The following is an 18,490-nucleotide window of genomic DNA, read 5'->3' as shown; positions in this document are numbered from 1 at the left end:
GATTGATCTACATGAGGTAACAACTGCATCAGCTTTACTTTTCAGAACCCCTCTTCAGCGGTGTTTGAAAACCACCATTCTTGAAAACAAAGAGACACACCGGTCACGGGAATGGAGGAAAATTTCCTCCACCTGAATACAGATCTTGGTCAATTCCTTACCATATCAAAAGGTTCTTAAAATCACTCTTGCTGGGCCAGAGTATGCTGTTAAAATACCAATTTTGATTTTATATTATATAGAGCTGTGTTTGCATCTTGTTATCAGAGCTGTAATCCGTTACATAATGTTTTTGCCATCATGGACTCTTTAGGTAGTGGTAGTGGTAGTGATCAGTGACTTGTAATAACCTCATTTACATTCTTGGTAAACCATGTAAGACCTTTATGGAACCAACAACAGAGGGAACAGTATTGGTACAAATACCAACACACAACTTCACTGATAACTGCAAGATAGTTATTCAAAATGTAAAGAATATCTTCACCTTTTGCAGTGCTATGAAATGATTTACATTAAAAGAGTTGATTCCCTATTTGATCTCCAACTTCAAAAACTAATACCAATAACTGCATTTTGTTGGTAATGTCTGTTGATTAATCAATTTGCGTAGCGACACTGTCAGGTTGAAACAGAATAAATGCCATATTTTTAAAGTACGTATGTGTATTTTTCCCAGGTACTTTACAAACCAAAGCCTTTCATGTACAGGCAATCCCCGGGTTACGACAGGTTCGGCTTACGACGTTCAGAGGTTAAGGCACTTCTCAATTATATTCATCAGACATTATTTCCAGGGTCACGACGCATACATCGCTCATCTGGCAGATCAAATATGACACCAAAAAGGCAAAATAATCAATATTTGAAGGTTTTTTCATGAAAAATGTAATAATAATGCAGTTTACATAGTTTTCAATGCACCCAAAGCATTAAAAGTAAGGTTTTCTGAGGATTTTCTACGATGTTCCAGCTTACGACGCATCTCAAGAATGGAACCCCTTTCGTAACCCGGGGACTGCCTGTATCGAGTATCCTTCTGCACAATCAACAGACAGGTCTTGTACTGACTAAACAAGGATGGTACCTGTCTGGAGATAGAGGAGAGGGAATGCCCATCCTCACCCAACTGATGATACTCATTGTACCTTCCAGCCCTTATTCAATGAAGCGGGGTGGGTGAGGTGGGTTACCTTCAATGTAAAAGGTTACAGTTTAAATTGTCATAAATATCAGCATAAATTGTCATAAATATCAGCAAACTACCATTCAACAGAGATTTTACTTCTTTCTTTCTGCTCAATCTCTTAGCATTCTCACAAGGATCTTTCTGTACAGGCAAATGTCAGCCAGAGTATACAATATGATTTTTTGTGCAAAAATTTGGTATGGAAAAATTTCTTGAGGCATTGTGGTTTTCCAGTAACTTTTTTAACACCTTCGAAAATATGAATAGATAGAATCTACGAATACTTAGAACACCTACGAAAACGCTAAAAACTGCCTATTCTGTTAGTTCAAACCCAAGAGAAAGCCATTAAAAATGCTTATAACTGGTTTTTAAATGGTTTTATCACAAAAAGTGCATTTAATCATGAAATTGATATGAAAATACAGTAATCTGTGGATTTTCTCATAGACACAAACAGTGAACATGTGAATTTCACACGAATAATGGGTAGATATGGTCCACAGAGAAATCCGCAATTACATGAATCTGTGAATCTCAAGAATGCGAATACATGGGGTCCACTGTATATTGGTTATTTCCAACACCTGGCAATCTTGAAGTGCTCCAGGACAAATAAGCACAGTATTTGTGAACAATGCACTCAAGATTATCAAAAAAATATGACAACAATTAAATACAGGTAAATTGAAACTTGAGTACAAAATAGAATAGCACAATTAACATCCTGGGAAAAGTAAACTCAAAGTACTGCAACTTACTAATAGTAGTAGTGAATACTATTCCCATAAAGATAAAATGTACAATACTGACTTGAGTGACTTGAAGGTGAATAGTAATGAAAAAAAGTGATATAAAAAAGCCAAAAAATGACTTCTATACTCGCAAAGTTTTTTATAAAGAAGTCATGGAGTAAGGACAATAGACGATAATAGACAAGCGAGACTTGGGAACTCTTCCCATTGTATGTAGATCTCATTCTTCACTTATCATAGGTACACTGATTTTAGCAGCTATTTACCACTCTTTGTTCCACCCTAACAGGCACAGACTGTATCCATACAGGAAGAATGAGAATAATTTAATTTGCATGAGCACATACTGGATTTAAACCTTACCAATGTTACCTTTTTTACACATACATCTATTTCCAACTTACATGGATCTTCTCCTCCTAGCCCGTATGTACTTAATTTTCCAAAGAATTTGGATGCCGAATTCAACTCTTACCTTTTTAGTTGTTCTTTCTTTCTTGGGTGTTGCATTTGAGTTATTTGGAGGGTCATCACTATTTTCTGATGGAGTTTCTGTCGTGGAATTGGTTGAATTACTGTTTACATTACTTTCGCTAATTTTCTTTGTCCTCCCTCTCCGACCTCTCGGGCTTTTGCTAGTGCATGCCGGACATACCCACTTATTTCTGGGTACCTGAAAAGCCAATATTTTCTAAAAATTGTGAAAATAAACTTATTTTCAAATAAAAAATAATGCTGCAATATTTGAAAATTATATGTAACATATATTCATATAAAAAACTAAATTGGGTTGATATAAATTCACCTTTGCGAGATTGGGAGTGATACATGTTGTGTGGTAAGCCCGGGGACATACAGAACAGTGGACTAGCGTTCGCCCCTCAGTGCCACCACAAACTAGGCAGTGTCGCTGTGAACTGTCACTAAACTTATTAACACATTCATAACAGTACCTGAAAAGATTATTGGAACTTAGTTTCATAAAACCTCAATGCCATTGATGACAAAATTGAGAACATATGCTACACAGATACTAAATTCATGTTTGGTCAGTAGTACTATAAAATACCAATGGAAAAACCCCAAGCAATCAAATCCTTTTATATTATCAAAATATCCCACGTAACTTATCTTTACCCCAAGGGTACATTCACTATACGTACTGTACAGTAGTTCTATAATCATTTTCACTAATAATTCATACTAGGCACAAAACAATTATCCTTTCAGTATAAATTTACTACTGTTAACAAGTCTACTGTTAACAAGTCTCCTCCTTATAAAACATGTAAATCAAATCCTAATTTAGAGGAAAACTCAGAAATCAAGAATCCTTTTACCTTGGTTCATTAAATAAATAGCAAAATAAGACATAACTAGACACATTTCAATCAAATAGTTTTACTTACCAGTCCCCATCAGGAATAGTATTCATAGGAGGTTTAAAACAATGTGTGTGATATCCCTTATCACAGCCATCACAAAGCAACAACTTCTCTTCATGGTCTCCACTATGACAGAACTGACAATACTGGAAATAGATTCAAGAGAATTGATAACAGCAAGGGGGAACAAATTGTTTACTTTTTTCATCCATTACTTTCCAAGTGAATGGAATTAGTGGATTTATTTCTGGTTACTTGTTAGCATTCTCTCAACATCTGAGTACTTAAAAATGGGAACTAAAAAAAAATATTGCACAACTAACACAGAAGATTGGAATTTTCCTTAAAATATCTTTTCTAATTTATCGACTGTTTGTATAAAAGCAATTTACATATGTAAATTAGGGGTACAAAATAAATAATGAAAAAGTGAAGCAGCAGCAAAAATAGTAGAGCATCCTAACCCAAATATGAGTACAGGTAGTTGTCGACTTACGACCGCAATTGGCTCCGACCAACCGGTTGTAAATCGATTTGGAAGTAAGTTGGCCTATGTTAATTTACCGTAAGAATATTATACTAGCCTAGCCTACACTAGGGTAATCAGTACCATCATTATATATAGGGTAGCCTAGCCTACACTACACAGCATTACTTCATACATATATGGCATAGTAATTATTAATTTCAGCTAATTCTCTAGGTTCAATGCACATTGGCTTATGATAATTCAGTACAAAGAGAAATTGAATGACATTTAACAAGTTAGCCTCGCATATACGGTGATGATATTTTCATGGTACATATACGGTGATGATGTTTTCATGGTACATATATCGTATATATACGAATACAGTAACCTAGCCTACAGTATACTGTATACTACATATACGATATAATTTAGAAATTTATTAATACAGCTGAATATCTTAAAACCGGCATTCTATGGTCCAGAAACTCCTGTGGTTCGGCTTTATTTTAAATCAGCAGCCAGTAGATCGTCCGCCGCCACCTGGGACGTGTCAGATATTGTTTACAGCTTCAAGGCAGCAAAAACTATGCCATATATCCTTTATTTGTATGAAGATAGTTGTTAGTAATGTAAATATGCGAAGTCAAATATGTTTTTGATATTAACCTTGGAAGAATAAATATATATTCTTAAATATTCCACTTGAGAATGCTTAACCAAGCCAAACCTTTTAACTTTTAATCAAAACAATGAGACATTTGTCAAGCACAAATTCCTTACTCTGTATGTGCTTGAGAGACCATTTTGATAATGTCTTTTATGTAACTGTGTATTTACCTATTCGATATGCCACCCATGAGATTATATGATGATAGAGGCAAGAAGTGCAAGCATACATCTTTATCCATGCTAGAAAATCTATGTTTCATTAGCGAATAGTTTACTGTTCATTTTCCTTAATAGATGGCGCCGCTGTGCTTTGTTTATGCTTTGACGGTGACAGCGACATTCAAATGCAGTTATTGCCAAAATTCATTCATCATTTTGTTCATCTCTTTATCCTCTACAATAAAAACCAACTCAGAAACTAATAGTGATAATTATGAAGCTACGAAATTTTGAATATGAAAGTCACCGATAATAAAGTGCAGATTCTGAAAAGTTTAGTATTATATTTAGACTTATGATTGGGTAGGCTAACTCGGGAATGTGGGCTATATGTGTTACAGTACACCATTTTAAAGAAATGTATACTATATAAAGTTATAAAATGATTAAGTTAAAATATATGAGTAATAAAATGATAAAAAGCAGTCACAACGTAGCTAGTAGTAGGCTATGTCAGAAACTAGGCTATTTGTATGTGGAATTACCTAAAAGCTTCATTTTTTAAGGATGCATTCTATATTTCGATGTCAGGCTGCAGACGGCTACGTATATTTATGAATTAAAAATACAATGAACATGCAATTTTTCCGTGAATCTTTAAAAAAGTTTGACAATATAGTATCCAATAATATTGTATGTATTCTCATATTATTAAAAATACTAACAAAGTGGTCAATGTTTTGGTTTCAAAATCAGCTGACGGTGAATACGAGTTTAGTTCGCCGTGTTTACATTTTATTTCGCCATATTCAACTCAATTCGGAGCTAATTGCCTTGCTTCTAGTTAGTATAAAATATCTAGATACTTTAATTATATGAGACAGGGTAATTTGTCATCATATGATGTGTTTTTATATCGAAATATGAATTTAATACGTCTCATGAACTAAATTATTTTTTTCGTTAACAGATTGGGTTGTGGGCATGTTTATTGTGTAAAAATATTATGTGATTCGGTTCAGTATTTTCACTTGATTTCATCATAGTACAAGCTTTACCGTTAGTTACGCTACTTATCTTTTATTGGCATGAAAACAACAGTAAAATGTGTTCTTTCAAGAACTGAAGTTTTGATTAAAATTATTCTATCTCAATTTTATCTACGGTTGTGTTTGATGGCATAAGTTTACTGGAGTTATATCCTTGTAGCCGTTGTATGATAATATTTATTAGCAGCATGAAAAGTGAGCTGTGTGTGGAGAGGCGGGAACTGGGGAAAAACTGTCGTATGTTCAGCTGGAAACCATTCTTTCTAGCTCAAGTAGCTTCCCAGTAGTCTTAGTTGTGGGTGGTCGTAAAGTCGATCAGTCACAACTCACATACGTCGTAAGTCGACAACTAGCTGTACAGTTCTTACAGTATATGAAGATGTAAGCCAAGAGCCTGCTAGTTTTTGTTGTACTGCCTTCCAACCATATCTTTTTCAAAGGATAAATACAGTGGTACCTCGAGATACGAAATTAATCCGTTCTGAGGCAGCCTTCGTATCATGAGTTTTTCGTATCTTGAACCGCATTTTACATGTAAAATGCCTAATCCATTCCAAGCCCTACAAAAACACCCCAGTAAATTATATTTCCAGGCCTACAACACATGTTCTAGGGTTACGACGCCGATCTGACGGAAGAAATATGACTCCAAAAAGGCAAAATACTGTACATACTTGAGTAATATTCAACTGCATGTAATGTTCAACCCCACTTTTACTGCATATATTAGGACTTTAGCATATGTCCCTTAGCAATAAGCCTAGCCTATGTTAGCAGTTGCTACTGTAGCCTAGTCTATGATTCTGACATCTAAACCTAAGAAGCTAAAAGCTTAGAATATGCCAATAAAATGTAGAAATAATCAGTATGTACTCATTTCAAATAATTATTAATTAATCATTACCTATAATACACAAACAAACAAAAAAAAACCTTCCAATCGTTTATTTACATTCAGCTCTTACGAGTATCGAACGAACGCCAAGCAATCACTTTTCCTAGGACACAGTAAACCATAAATTTTCATTAGTATCTCTCTTTAACTAATGAAACTACTAAACATTATAATAACCATTCATTTCTATTCTTTATTCAATCTTTACCTAAGGGAGATACCGAATTACTGACAGCTATAATGAAACATATACGTAACGTAATATTAAAACAAAAGAATAATTCTAAAAATACGTATTTGTTGGCTTCGATGATAGCAGTCTGATTTATTTTATATTCTATGATATCTAATTCACAATTTTTTTTATTAAATGTATTGCATGTACTCATTTCAAACAATTATTAAGTAACCATTAACTATAAAAAAAAAAAAAAAAGTTTCCAAACTTCTGTTTCATCCAGCACTTACGAGTACGGAACGATCGCCAAGCAATCACTTTTCCTACTACACAGTAAGCCATAAATTTTCATTCTCTCTCTTCAACTACTGAAACTACCAAACAGTATAATAACCATTCATTTCTATTCTTTATTCTATCTTTACCTAATTTTTTCTTATTAAATATATTGCATGAATAAGTTTTTCAATTTACAGCATCCTTTTACCAATAGAATACATAAAGCACAAGGGGTAGATGCTGACCAATAGGAGAGCAGGATCTTATGGGGTGACTAGCATCAGGAACCAATGGGAGAGTGGAAGGATGGTGGCGAGTTTACTCAGTTGGCAGGGCGCTAGTTTTAAAATTGTTCTCGGTGGTCTGGGCGAATCTCGGGACTTTACAGCAACAAACTTTCGTAACTTGAGCAATTTTCGTATGCAGTGGCGTAAAATTTTTCGTATTTACTTTCGTATCTCGAGTTTTTCGTAAGTTGAGTCTTTCGTATGTCGAGGTACCACTGTAGGTTATTAACCCTATAACATGAGCTTGGTGGAAGATGGGGATCAGATTGCTTGTGAGAGTACTTGAGAGCAACCAGTATCATGTTGCCAAGGCTAACTGAAAGTCGCAATTCACTGGATACTGGGAGGTAAGACACTTAAGAAAAGCGAAATAAGACATTTGATAAAATGAAAAATATGGACCCCATGTACAACATGCAATAATATACATACTACTTACTGCCTTCATAATACTTTTATCCCACGCCACAGCAGTTTCCAACATGTAAGTACACATTGCTAATTGTGCTGCAGTTTCTGATTTGGCTACAGCTTCTCTCCACACCTGTAGTCCTTTTGGCATTTCTTTAGGTTCAGAAGATGGCTCATTCTTTGGATTGGGTAGAACACCTGAAAATTCAAGTCAAACTTTGGGTTTCACCACAGACATTGCCCTACTTACATACATACGAGTTGAATTGTTTATTTGTAAGTTGGTTACTGTACTCTTCATGCCTATCTAAGTACAGTATGATATAAAATCAATACGTACAGTGTAAAACACAATACACTATACACAATACACGCAGCTGCACAAAACAAAATTTGAACTAACAAGTGGCAAAGGGGAGTGCTCTGAACAAAATCTTAATTTGTAATCTCATATGTTTGCAACACTAAAGATTTGTCAGTAAGGTGGTGTCAGTACTTAACATAAATCCAAAGCCATGGACAAACTTACCCAAGGGAGGCTTCAAGTATCTTCTTTCAATTCCCTCTTCAAGTGCAAGAAGCCGTTCACGACCAAGATGTATTGGATTTATGCGGTCGTCATCTTCATCATCTGGCTGGAGGCATGAGGCTCGGAATTCGCCAATAGGCTTATCTGAATTATCACCTAAACGCCAACTCTGAGAATACAGTGTATTGAATTTTTTTAGCCATAAGGTTTAAGACAATTTTCTTGAAATATGAAGTAACCAATATTTTCTTTTGAACTGACAAAAGTATAATTTTTATATAAGCCACTTTTTAGAAGATCCAGTTTACAACAATTTTCTTGAGGTATGAAGTACTAACTAATATTTGCTTTTGGACTGACAAAAGTATAATTCAATACAATTTTTATATAAGCCACTTCTTAGAAGATCCAAGATAATCTTTGTGCGTATATACATATAAAATGATGAACAGCTTCACTAAAAAATAATCCAGATCTAATGAATATCTATCTGAAGACCCACCTTAAAACTGCCCTTAAAGTCTTTACCTTATTTTGCATGGAAGCATTGGTGATTTTCTCCTCCATGGCATACACAGTATCCAGAATGAGGAGGTCAATTTTTAGTGCTACGTCAGGTAACCAATGGGGTGGCTCATCTGCCACTGGAGTGCCGTACTCATCATAAAATATGGTTTCTTCATCTTCAATGTCTGGGTCTAGGGTCACAGCCTCAGGATCAACCTGTTTTTATTTTTGGAAGATGTTAGAACCTTAATTACAAAAACACCATTAACATTATCTTCAATAAACCTAACCTTATAATAACATCAGAGACCTCTTGTCCTCTTGTTCAGTATCTTATAGTACAATAGTATAAATATTAAATTTCCACTTTAAGTTCTTTTTTCATGAGTTTCAATTAGTGTAGTGTTCTTTGATTAAAATAAAAACAGTTTCCTTTTAAAAATGTAAATTTTTCATTGCCTTGTCTATTGTGTAACAATTTCCTTAGAGGCAGGAGAGGAGAAGTTGGGAAATAAACAAACAGACTTAAAATAACTTAAAATATTATCAAACATAAAACTATAAAAATAGCCTACAGTTGGGCTAAAACTATCTGTGAAACCATATTGAAATTATGAGCAACTCCACATTTCCATTTAGCATCTCTGGCTACTTCCTTTTAAAAGTACAAACTTCAGAGGCAAATCGGAAAATGGCCCTCATGGTAAGCTAAAAATTACTCGGAAGGCTTCCCACGAGATTACTACTTAAATTCATCTATGACCCCCCTCCCTAAAGTAAGTCAAAAGCTATAGCTACAACAAAACATCTGCTTCACTCCATTTGAAACATTGTAAGGTTCTGGTTGCTGTATTTCTCATATCAAGATAATGGTTACAGTATTTTCAAAGGACTGCCCATTTCAATATTATGTTTTAACCATAACTTCTCTGCAGAAATCAAGTTTCCTTTAAGTTTCCCTTTGTAGGCTTCACACACTTTCCTGTCAGTCAGGTACCTGATATACAAAGCAATAAATTTCTTTTAAAAGGTTTGGAGCAAAATATATTCTAGAATGAAAATTTCCTAACTTTTGAAAAACTAGGACAATCAACTAATCTATGAAAACTCAAATACTACCTCCAAAATACTTGCCTACATTAAGCTTTTACAATCTAGTTCTGTAGCCTACTACATATTAGGCTGAATGATTTGGCACCTGTCTATCATCACAATATTCTAGTCAGCATCTCAGAAAAAACACACTTAGAATTGCGATAAAAGTCAGAAAACTTTTATGGCTTAATACATCTCATATTGCCTGCCAAACATGATTTTTTAGCTTGATAGTTCCCTAGTACAGTGCATCCTCGATTTACAGTGCTACTGACTTATGGCGATTTGATCTTATGACGCATTTTCAGTGCCGTAAACAGTATTTTACAATGCTGTAACTTGTTGTTGCATCAAGTTACGGCACTATGGTACTAACAGCAAGAATAGGCATCAATTTAACATTCCTTATGGTGCTGCAACTTGATGTTGCACTGCCATAACTCGAGTTACGGTGCCCTGAGCGCTGTTAAAGCACTGTTTAAGGTGAAAAACTGATTTACAAGGGAAATCAACTTACAGTGTGGTGCTGGAATGGATCTCCCGCTGCAAGTCGAGGACGCACTGTATTTTATAAATAACCCCTACATCTGACCTATTATTTGAGTATGTAGTATACTGTAAAACAATTTTCCTACAAGATACACATTTTCCATATTTAATTTACATTCAGCAGATCAATTTTCATATATGGCTCTACTGTTCTATTTATACATCCAGACCCTTTCATAATTAATTTTCAAATACCTCATAGGCTATTCAAAAATTATTCTTATAGTCTAGAAACAAAATTATTCAGCCAGACACATGGATATTAAGTAGTAAGGGGGTTACAAACCCATGTCATCAAAGAATGATTTTGTTTAGATATCTGATCTTTAAATAAGGACATCAAACACTTTACCTATACAAAGGTAAACAATTCCAAATTAATCATTCACTTTTCATAAAATTTTGGTTTAAGAATCCCAAGGCCATTATAATATTTGAAGGATACCCAGACTCTTTCCTATTTATAAAACTAGGCTTCATTAAAAGACAAGTAACCAATTCTACAAACCAAATTTTATAACCAGTATTTAATCGTTTGGTATCATGGTTTCAGTTACTTGGAGAGAAAATTTATTACAGTATCTACTGTTCCTACTCTTAAATGCTTCCTGAAAATTACAAGGAGCAAAAATGGAATCCTGTATTATCACATATTACAGTATACGTATGGGGTTCTTAGTAGTTTTTTTTTCTTTTTGTCTGAACATAATGGAGATCTTGAAAACCAAGTAAATGACAGAGCAGAGCAAGAAAAGGGCGACTAATGATGTACATACAATGAAACTATTTCACAGAAAAGAAGCAGTGTTACTACTACGTACTTGGCCAAAATAACGATAAAAAAAACATTCCACTGGAATAGACTGCAACCTAGGATTGAAGCACGTTGAAAAAATTGCACTGTGGTTCCTTTTTATGCACATTTAATGGTACAAAAAGTCATGAATTTTGGTTCTGGACGTAGACCTACCATTTCAACTTAAGAATGTACGGAAGTGCATTAAAATATTGAAACTTAACTGAATACCACTCAAAAACGTAGGTCACAATTCAAAATGGTAGGTGAAGACCATATGCCATTATAAACTGGACTCAGTGACACCAAAGAGTTTCTAAACTTCTATTTTCAAAGCAGGTGAAAGTTCAGCATGTTTCCATAAAGTACTCAAAACATATCATGCATGTCATACGTCCCAAATTCAATGTGCATTTATTAAGAAAGAAATTTAAACATTAGTTTGTTTTGCCAATCATAGATTAGTTTTAATTATATAATAAAGAATAAAAGGCATATTTACATAGGACCTCCCTGCTTTTAATACAGCGGGCGCTCGATACACCATAAAGGGCATTCACCAAGGATACATCCAAACAGGCTACAGCAAAGTTTTCTTGAAAAAAACTTTAAACAACTGATTATCAATATTATACATAAAGTAGAATAGTACCATCTTTTTAACGGATAGTGTTTTTATATCATAATCACATGCTTGGAAAAATATCCTCTACTGAACTACTTGTATAATTTTTCTTGAATCAGGACTGTTATTAACAGGACTTGAAATGGACACAGGTACTTACTACGCCCGGAATATTAAGTTCATCTAAACAGTCATGGTATTTTCAGTGCTTGTAATTAATGTTTTCCTCACTAGTACACATGTGGTATTTACCTTGTATCTAGCTCACCCCTCATCCCTTTGAAAAGATTTTTGGCTTTCATTTCTTACTGCAAGACATCATCGACGCTTACAAAACTCAACTAGTAATTATCTCCCTGCCTATGAAATAACATTTAAATTTTCAAGCTACAGTGCTCCAAGTTTTAACCTGATTTACCCCATTGAGATAATCCCTTCAGTTTACAAATTACATCTCCACCAAATAACAAAGAATCTAATGTGAGCACCACATTGGGATAAAAAAATTCAAAATTCACTAGTTCTATGACAATATCTGGCCATATTGTTAAAACCAATAAAGCTCTATCCTTGTGCAGCGCTAAAAGATTTAGGACTGCTAATTCGTCTTACCCCCTGTATTTGGAAAATTCCACCTAGTGGTTACTTTTAGAGACAAAAAATTCTATAAATAATGGAGAAAGAATTAAATTCCTCTGCGAAGTGTTCCTTATAAGTTCCCTTCATTTTGGAGATGAGCCGCACAACACGGCTGGCCATAAGCACTAGCTTGACGGTTATCATTTTAAATTGAAGCTTGCAGTTTCAAACTATGATTTTTCAACAGTAAATAAAAATTGCGACATCACCTTTCATTTAAAAATTAGCACACTCCAAGAGTTTCTCATGCATGTGTTATGCAGTCTAAAGAGACAGATCTCTTGCAAAGTTCTTCAGAAAAAGACTAATGGAAGAAAAAAGTTCAAATTACTACTCTTGCCCTTCCTCTAAAAGACACATATGCAAGGTGTTCACTGTTTTGTGTTTACTGCTTAACAAATGCAATTACCATCATTTACAGACAAGAAAGATTTAGTAATGTATAGTACTGAAATCCAAATTACAAAAAAAGTTGTCTGCTTTTTTAATACTAACTCAAGACTTTTAAACTAAACACAATTGTAAGAAGTTTATGCACTATTCATTTCACAATATGTGTACAGTACTTGATTTAAAGAGGAGTACCCTACCTGATACCAATCCTTGTTAATAATTGGACTGGATAAAAAAAAAATCTGCCTAAAATGCTAATGACTGGATGAGATTAAATGACTATCGGCATACAGTTCCTAATCTGATACAGGACCTTCTTAAAAAGAACCTTTAAAATAAGGGCTTAATCAAGGACAATTTAAAATATTTTACAAGAGAAAACACTGATTTTGATGATGCTATGGATGTCATACAGCATCTATTTTAGTGATTCAAATATATCAAACTTATCACTAGGGTTCTTCTATAATCTGGAATCTGCATATCGAGCGTCTGCTGTACCTTACCTTCATTTTCTAATCGAAAGTCACATGTCAAGGCTATTCCCATTTATTGGAGCTACCCATGAAATAAAATCTTCATGCTTGATGCCAATGCTTCTCAGGGGTTGGACTATAAACCAGTCACCCATCGTTATCATAAATATTCATTCTTTTTTGCCTCGTAAACAAAACCTATTACTTTTACGCATGCCTTTTGCGCTGGCCAAGATGGAGAGACAATAAAAAGTTATTATGTACAGCAGCAGTCAGGAAATATATGAGACCTAATCTGAGAGGGAGAGCCCTGCCTCACTTGCTGAAAACACTCATTTTCTTTGTCTGTCTGCGAAGCAACAAAATGTCTAACCGGATGGGTTGGGAGGAGGGCACTTCCAGTAATAAGTTAGGAATTAAAAATACACAAAAGTAGTCTTACGTGATGCACTACAGATACTAAAAGTTCTTTACAGCATCCTTTCAGTCCCTGGCTGCATTGATTTCTGCCTTCTACTTTTAATCCATTCCTTTGACCTCTCAACATCTAAAAGTTTAACGTCTATCAAGTTTACCTTGGTCCAATTGTTCTCTCTCACTTATGGACACACACAACCAGAGATAACTTTCTAATGTGATGCTTGGCCCTAACAACTTGGTATAATCAGTTTCTCTTAGGCTACACATATTTAACAGTACCCAGAGTACAGCAACAGAACTTTTAACGAGTAAAATGGGACTCCCTGGTTGGAGGAGGTCTTTCCTATCTTCTGATATACTATATTACAGTGGCATAAGGATTGCATACTAACACTTAAGTCTTTCCACTCTGACCATCATATAGACATAAGTAAAAGTAACAAGTCTGTAATTTATGTGAACAAATACTGTTTCAAAAGTAAACATCAGTGGTCAGAAGATTTTTCAGGCTAAGTCTGCAGGTGCTTAAAATTGCTGGCAACCTGTATATTATATTCAACATGATACTTCATTCACAATGATATGCAAAAAAAATTTCACATTTTCTAATAATCTTTTAAGTTTCATGACTACAAATATCACAAATTTTAAGTAATTTGTGTTTTTCCTAGCTATACTTACCTCGAACTACTTATAGGAGAATCCTGGATGTCAATCCGGTACTGACCAGAAAAAACTGGTTATTCCCTCCTGACACCCCCAGCCAGGTATGCCCCAGGGTCGAAGATCACGACCTCTGGCCTGCAGTCCTTTCCACACCCTAGAGCTCCTGCCCTCAGATATGCGGGGATGGATGGGAGGGCGTAAAAATTTTGTAGTTCGGGGTAGGCATTGCTAGGAAAAATACAAATTACTGAAAATTTGTGATTTGTTCCGACGCCATATACTTACCCAGAACTACTTATGGGAGACTTAATCCTTAGGAGGCGGGAGTATCTAGGGAAGGAAGAGTCCCTACCAGGAAGAGGTCACCCGCCTTCAGGCCGGAAGGAGGAGGGAAACCCGCTCTGCCGAATTAGGGCGGAGGTAGGAGGGGTCCCCTTGCAATTCGGGTGCAATCCCAACTGGTGGGCAACGGAGGGAATAACTCATGAGTGGAAAGCAAAGGTCTATAAGTCGAATATTCCTCCCATAGACTCACCTGAAGATTGAGGAATTCTGACGATTGCGTCAAAGGCCCAGTGTGGAAGGGGGGGAGAGGGGCAGGGTAGGTTACGGAGGATGGGAATACCACATATACACACACATACATACGACGTATACCCCCAAGGCTAGGCTAGACCCTCTGCTGGCCCGCCATGACCGACCCTATCTCAAAGGCGTCAAGGGACCTCCTCGTACAATCTTTGAGGCAATGGGCTGTAAAGGTGGACTGACGCTTCCACACCCCCGCCCGCAGGATCTGGGCGACGGCCATATTCTTGGAGAAAGACAAGGAGGTGCCTATACCCCTGATGTCGTGGGGCTTCGCTCCTTGTGGGGGTACCAGCCCCGCTCCCTCATAGACCCTCCTGATTGTCTCTCTTAACCAGGAGATGGTGTTCTTTGCCACTGCCCTCTTCTCCGCCCCGGTCAAGACGAAAAGATTTCGAATGCCGGGGCGGAGACATTCCGTCCTGCCGAGATATTTTCTCACTGCCCTGACCAGGCACAGGAGCAGGTCCCTTGGGATCTCCAGACTTTGGAAGGGCTGGAATGGAGAACTCCATGAACCGCTTGTCTACTACTGACCGGTTCTGGGTTTTGGCTATGAAGGACGGCATGAATTTGAAGGTTAGTTCACTCCACCCCCTTGAATGGGACAGCTGGTAGGAGAGCCCATGAAGCTCCCCCACCCTTTTGGTGGATGCTAAAGCCAAGAGGAAGACTGCCTTGAGTGTGAGCTCTCAGTCTGTAAAATCCTTGAGCGGCTCGAAGGGGGACTTTTACAGAGAGTCCAGGACTCTGGCCACGTCCCATCGAGGGACCGATAGGGACCTTGGGGGGGGGCACGTCTGTTTGAATCCCCTAATGAGTAGGGAGATGTCCTTCAAACTCCCCAGGTCTACACCTCTCTGATAGAAGACCTGGCTTAAGGCCACCCTGACTCCTTTGATGGCTGCGATGGAGAGCCCCTTTCCATTCCTCAGATGGACAAGGAACTCAGTGACGTGGGGAATCTTGGCCCGTAGGGGGATCCAGGTTCTGCCCCTTGCACCATGCCCCAAAGAGCTTCCACTTCGCTTTGTAAACCGCTGCGGACGACTTCCTAAGGCATCCCAACATTCAAGAGGCCACCTTGCGCGAGAACCCTTCTTAATCAGAAGGAGCTCGATAGCCTCCATCCGTGAAGACAAGAGGGCATCCAGGCCCTCATGGAACCTCTCGAAGTGGGCAGTCTTGAAGGTCCGGCCTTCGTGGGAGTTCCCAGGTTCTTGAATGGACATCTCCAGGAGGTCCGGGAACCAGTCCCTGTCGGGCCACCTGGGGGCAACGAGGGTCATGACCATTGCTTTGGAGGTTCGGAGGCGACTGAGGACCTGCCTGAGGACCCAAAAGGGGAGAAAGGCGTAGAGGTCTAGTCCGTCCCAGAACACCAGAGAGCAGAACACCAGGAGCTTGCAGTTTAAGTTCGTTGAAAGCAAATCCATGGAGGGGGAGCCCCACCTGCCGATCAGCTCGCCGGCTACTGTCGGGTGTAGGTACCATTCCGTCCCTAGGACCATGCCCTTCCCTGCTGAGTCCATCGGCGATCACATTCCTTTTACCTGGGATGAACCTCGCCGACAGGGAGATCCCGGCATTCTCTGCCCACTCCAGAACGGTCTCCGCCAGATCGCACAGGGGTCGCGATCTCAGACCCCCCTGCTTTTTGACTAAGGCAACGACGGTGGCATTGTCGCCCGTGACTGCCACCCTTACGTTCCTCAGGCTGTTTTCGACTCCCGTTTTGACCACTCCCCCCCAATCATCTCTGTCTGTAGGTGGGATCCCTAGCCTGCCCTCGATGTGTCCGTGAAAAGGAGCATCTCCGGAGGGACGTCCGCCAATGGAACCCCCCGCTGGAGGTTCGCATCGTCCAACCACCAGCGAAAGGCCTCCGCCATCAACTGAGAGGGTTCTATCAACTCCCATGGGTTCTTTCTGTCCGAGGTCCATCCGTCCTTCAAGTTCCACTGGACGGGCTTCATCTTCAGCCTTCCCTGGGGCACTAGCTTCTCCAGGGAGACGAAGCGGCCTATCAGCCTCTGCCATACTCCTCAAGCTGGTCGGGGTGTGCTTGTCAGGAAGGGGGTCGCTACATCTCTGAAGTTGGAAATTCGATCCTCCGACAGGAACGCCCTGGCCCTTACTGTATCCAGGTCCGTACCTAAGTACACCATCCTGTTGGTGGGTTCCAGGTTTGACTTCTCCCAGTTCAGGACGATACCCAGACGAGAGCAGAAGGTCAGGAGTTCGTCCCTCTGCTCCCTTAAGTGATCCTTTGAGGAGGAAAGGAGTAGCCAATCGTCTAGGTACCGCAGGAGGCGCATGCCGTTCCTGTGGGCCCAGGCGGACGCAAGGGAGAAAACCCTTGTGAAAACCTGCGGTGCTGTGGACAGGCCGAAACAGAGGGTCCTGAACTGGTACGTGGCTCCCTCCCACCTTACTCGGGGGTACTTCCTGCTGGAGGGTTGCACTGGACTCTGGAAGCACGCGTCCTTGAGGTCGAGGGACAGCATGTAGTCCCCTTCCCTCAGGGCTGCCAGAACAGAGCGAGAGGTCTCCATCTTGAAATCGGTCTTGAGGACGTACATACATATAGAGGGTGGATAGGTCGATTACTGGTCTCCATCCCCCCGATGCCTTCACCACCAGGAATAGGCAGCTGAAGAACCCCAGGGACTGGGTGGTCACTCACTGGAGGGCTCCTTTCTCTAACAAAGATAGGACTTCTAGCCAAAGAGCCTCCCGGTGTCTGGGGATCCAGGGGCTGAACGCCCTGCTGTCTGGTTCCTCTGTCAGGGGAGGGTTCCTGTATCGGAAGGGGATTCGGTAACTGTCCCCGAGGACCTGGACGGTCCAGCGATCAGCCGCGAGATCCTCCCAGTCCCGCTAATGATTGGAGAGGGCCCCCCCCAACCCGAGGCATCAAGTCGGGTAGGAGGCCTCGCCCCCTACTTCCTCCTGGGGAAGCAGCCACCTTTCCCCTGCGAGAGGGAGCGGATCTGGCCCTAAACGCAGAGGAGGGGGCTTCAGCGGTCCTGGAGGAGGACTGAGTTCTTTGATGGCCCCAGCCTCCAGTAGAAGGTTCCGAAATACCCGCAGGGGTTCCACCCAACCCCCCTCCGGGTCCTTGTCTTGCCCTGTAGACCCAACGTTCGATGGCCTCCTCTACCAGGTGATCTGGAAAAAGGGATTCACCCGACACGGGAGCATCTGGAGCCCCTACGCCTCCCTGTCCAGGAAGTCCCTCGGGAGGCAAGTGAGAGCCGCTTGAAGGAGGCCAACTCGTTCTCATCCTGCAGATCGTGATCTCTGGCGAAGGTGGTGACCGGCCCCGTCTAGGGGACCCGAAGAATCCATCGTCTCCTGAAGTCTACTTGGACGATCCCCCACTTCCGGGGAGGTGGCTGGCAGCGCGGAGGAGGAGGAGGAGAGTCCCACGGGGATCCTTGGGGGACCGAGCAGTGTACCCCCGCTCCGGAGCTGCA

The 18,490-nt window shown here is 39.4% G+C and overlaps 1 protein-coding gene across 11 annotated transcripts in view; it reads right to left on the bottom strand.

The window, feature by feature from the left end:
- LOC135212488 (bromodomain adjacent to zinc finger domain protein 2B-like) overlaps positions 1-18,490 on the bottom strand; it is a 99,017-nt gene that overhangs the window by 20,025 nt on the left and 60,502 nt on the right. For all 11 annotated transcript variants that reach the window (XM_064245965.1, XM_064245971.1, XM_064245974.1 and 8 more), the window contains 6 exons: positions 8,786-8,980; positions 8,258-8,426; positions 7,757-7,926; positions 3,354-3,475; positions 2,750-2,897; positions 2,420-2,617 (listed from right to left, as the gene is read on the bottom strand). In XM_064245965.1, the coding sequence (XP_064102035.1) occupies positions 2,420-2,617; positions 2,750-2,897; positions 3,354-3,475; positions 7,757-7,926; positions 8,258-8,426; positions 8,786-8,980 (1,002 nt within the window). The remainder of the gene's footprint in view (positions 1-2,419; positions 2,618-2,749; positions 2,898-3,353; positions 3,476-7,756; positions 7,927-8,257; positions 8,427-8,785; positions 8,981-18,490) is intronic.

The sequence above is a fragment of the Macrobrachium nipponense genome, chromosome 41 (genome assembly GCF_015104395.2).
Source record: "Macrobrachium nipponense isolate FS-2020 chromosome 41, ASM1510439v2, whole genome shotgun sequence".
Classification (NCBI taxonomy): Eukaryota; Metazoa; Arthropoda; class Malacostraca; order Decapoda; family Palaemonidae; genus Macrobrachium; species Macrobrachium nipponense.
Note: the sequence above shows the minus strand (reverse complement) of the source record. Positions and strands in the feature narration are given on the sequence as shown.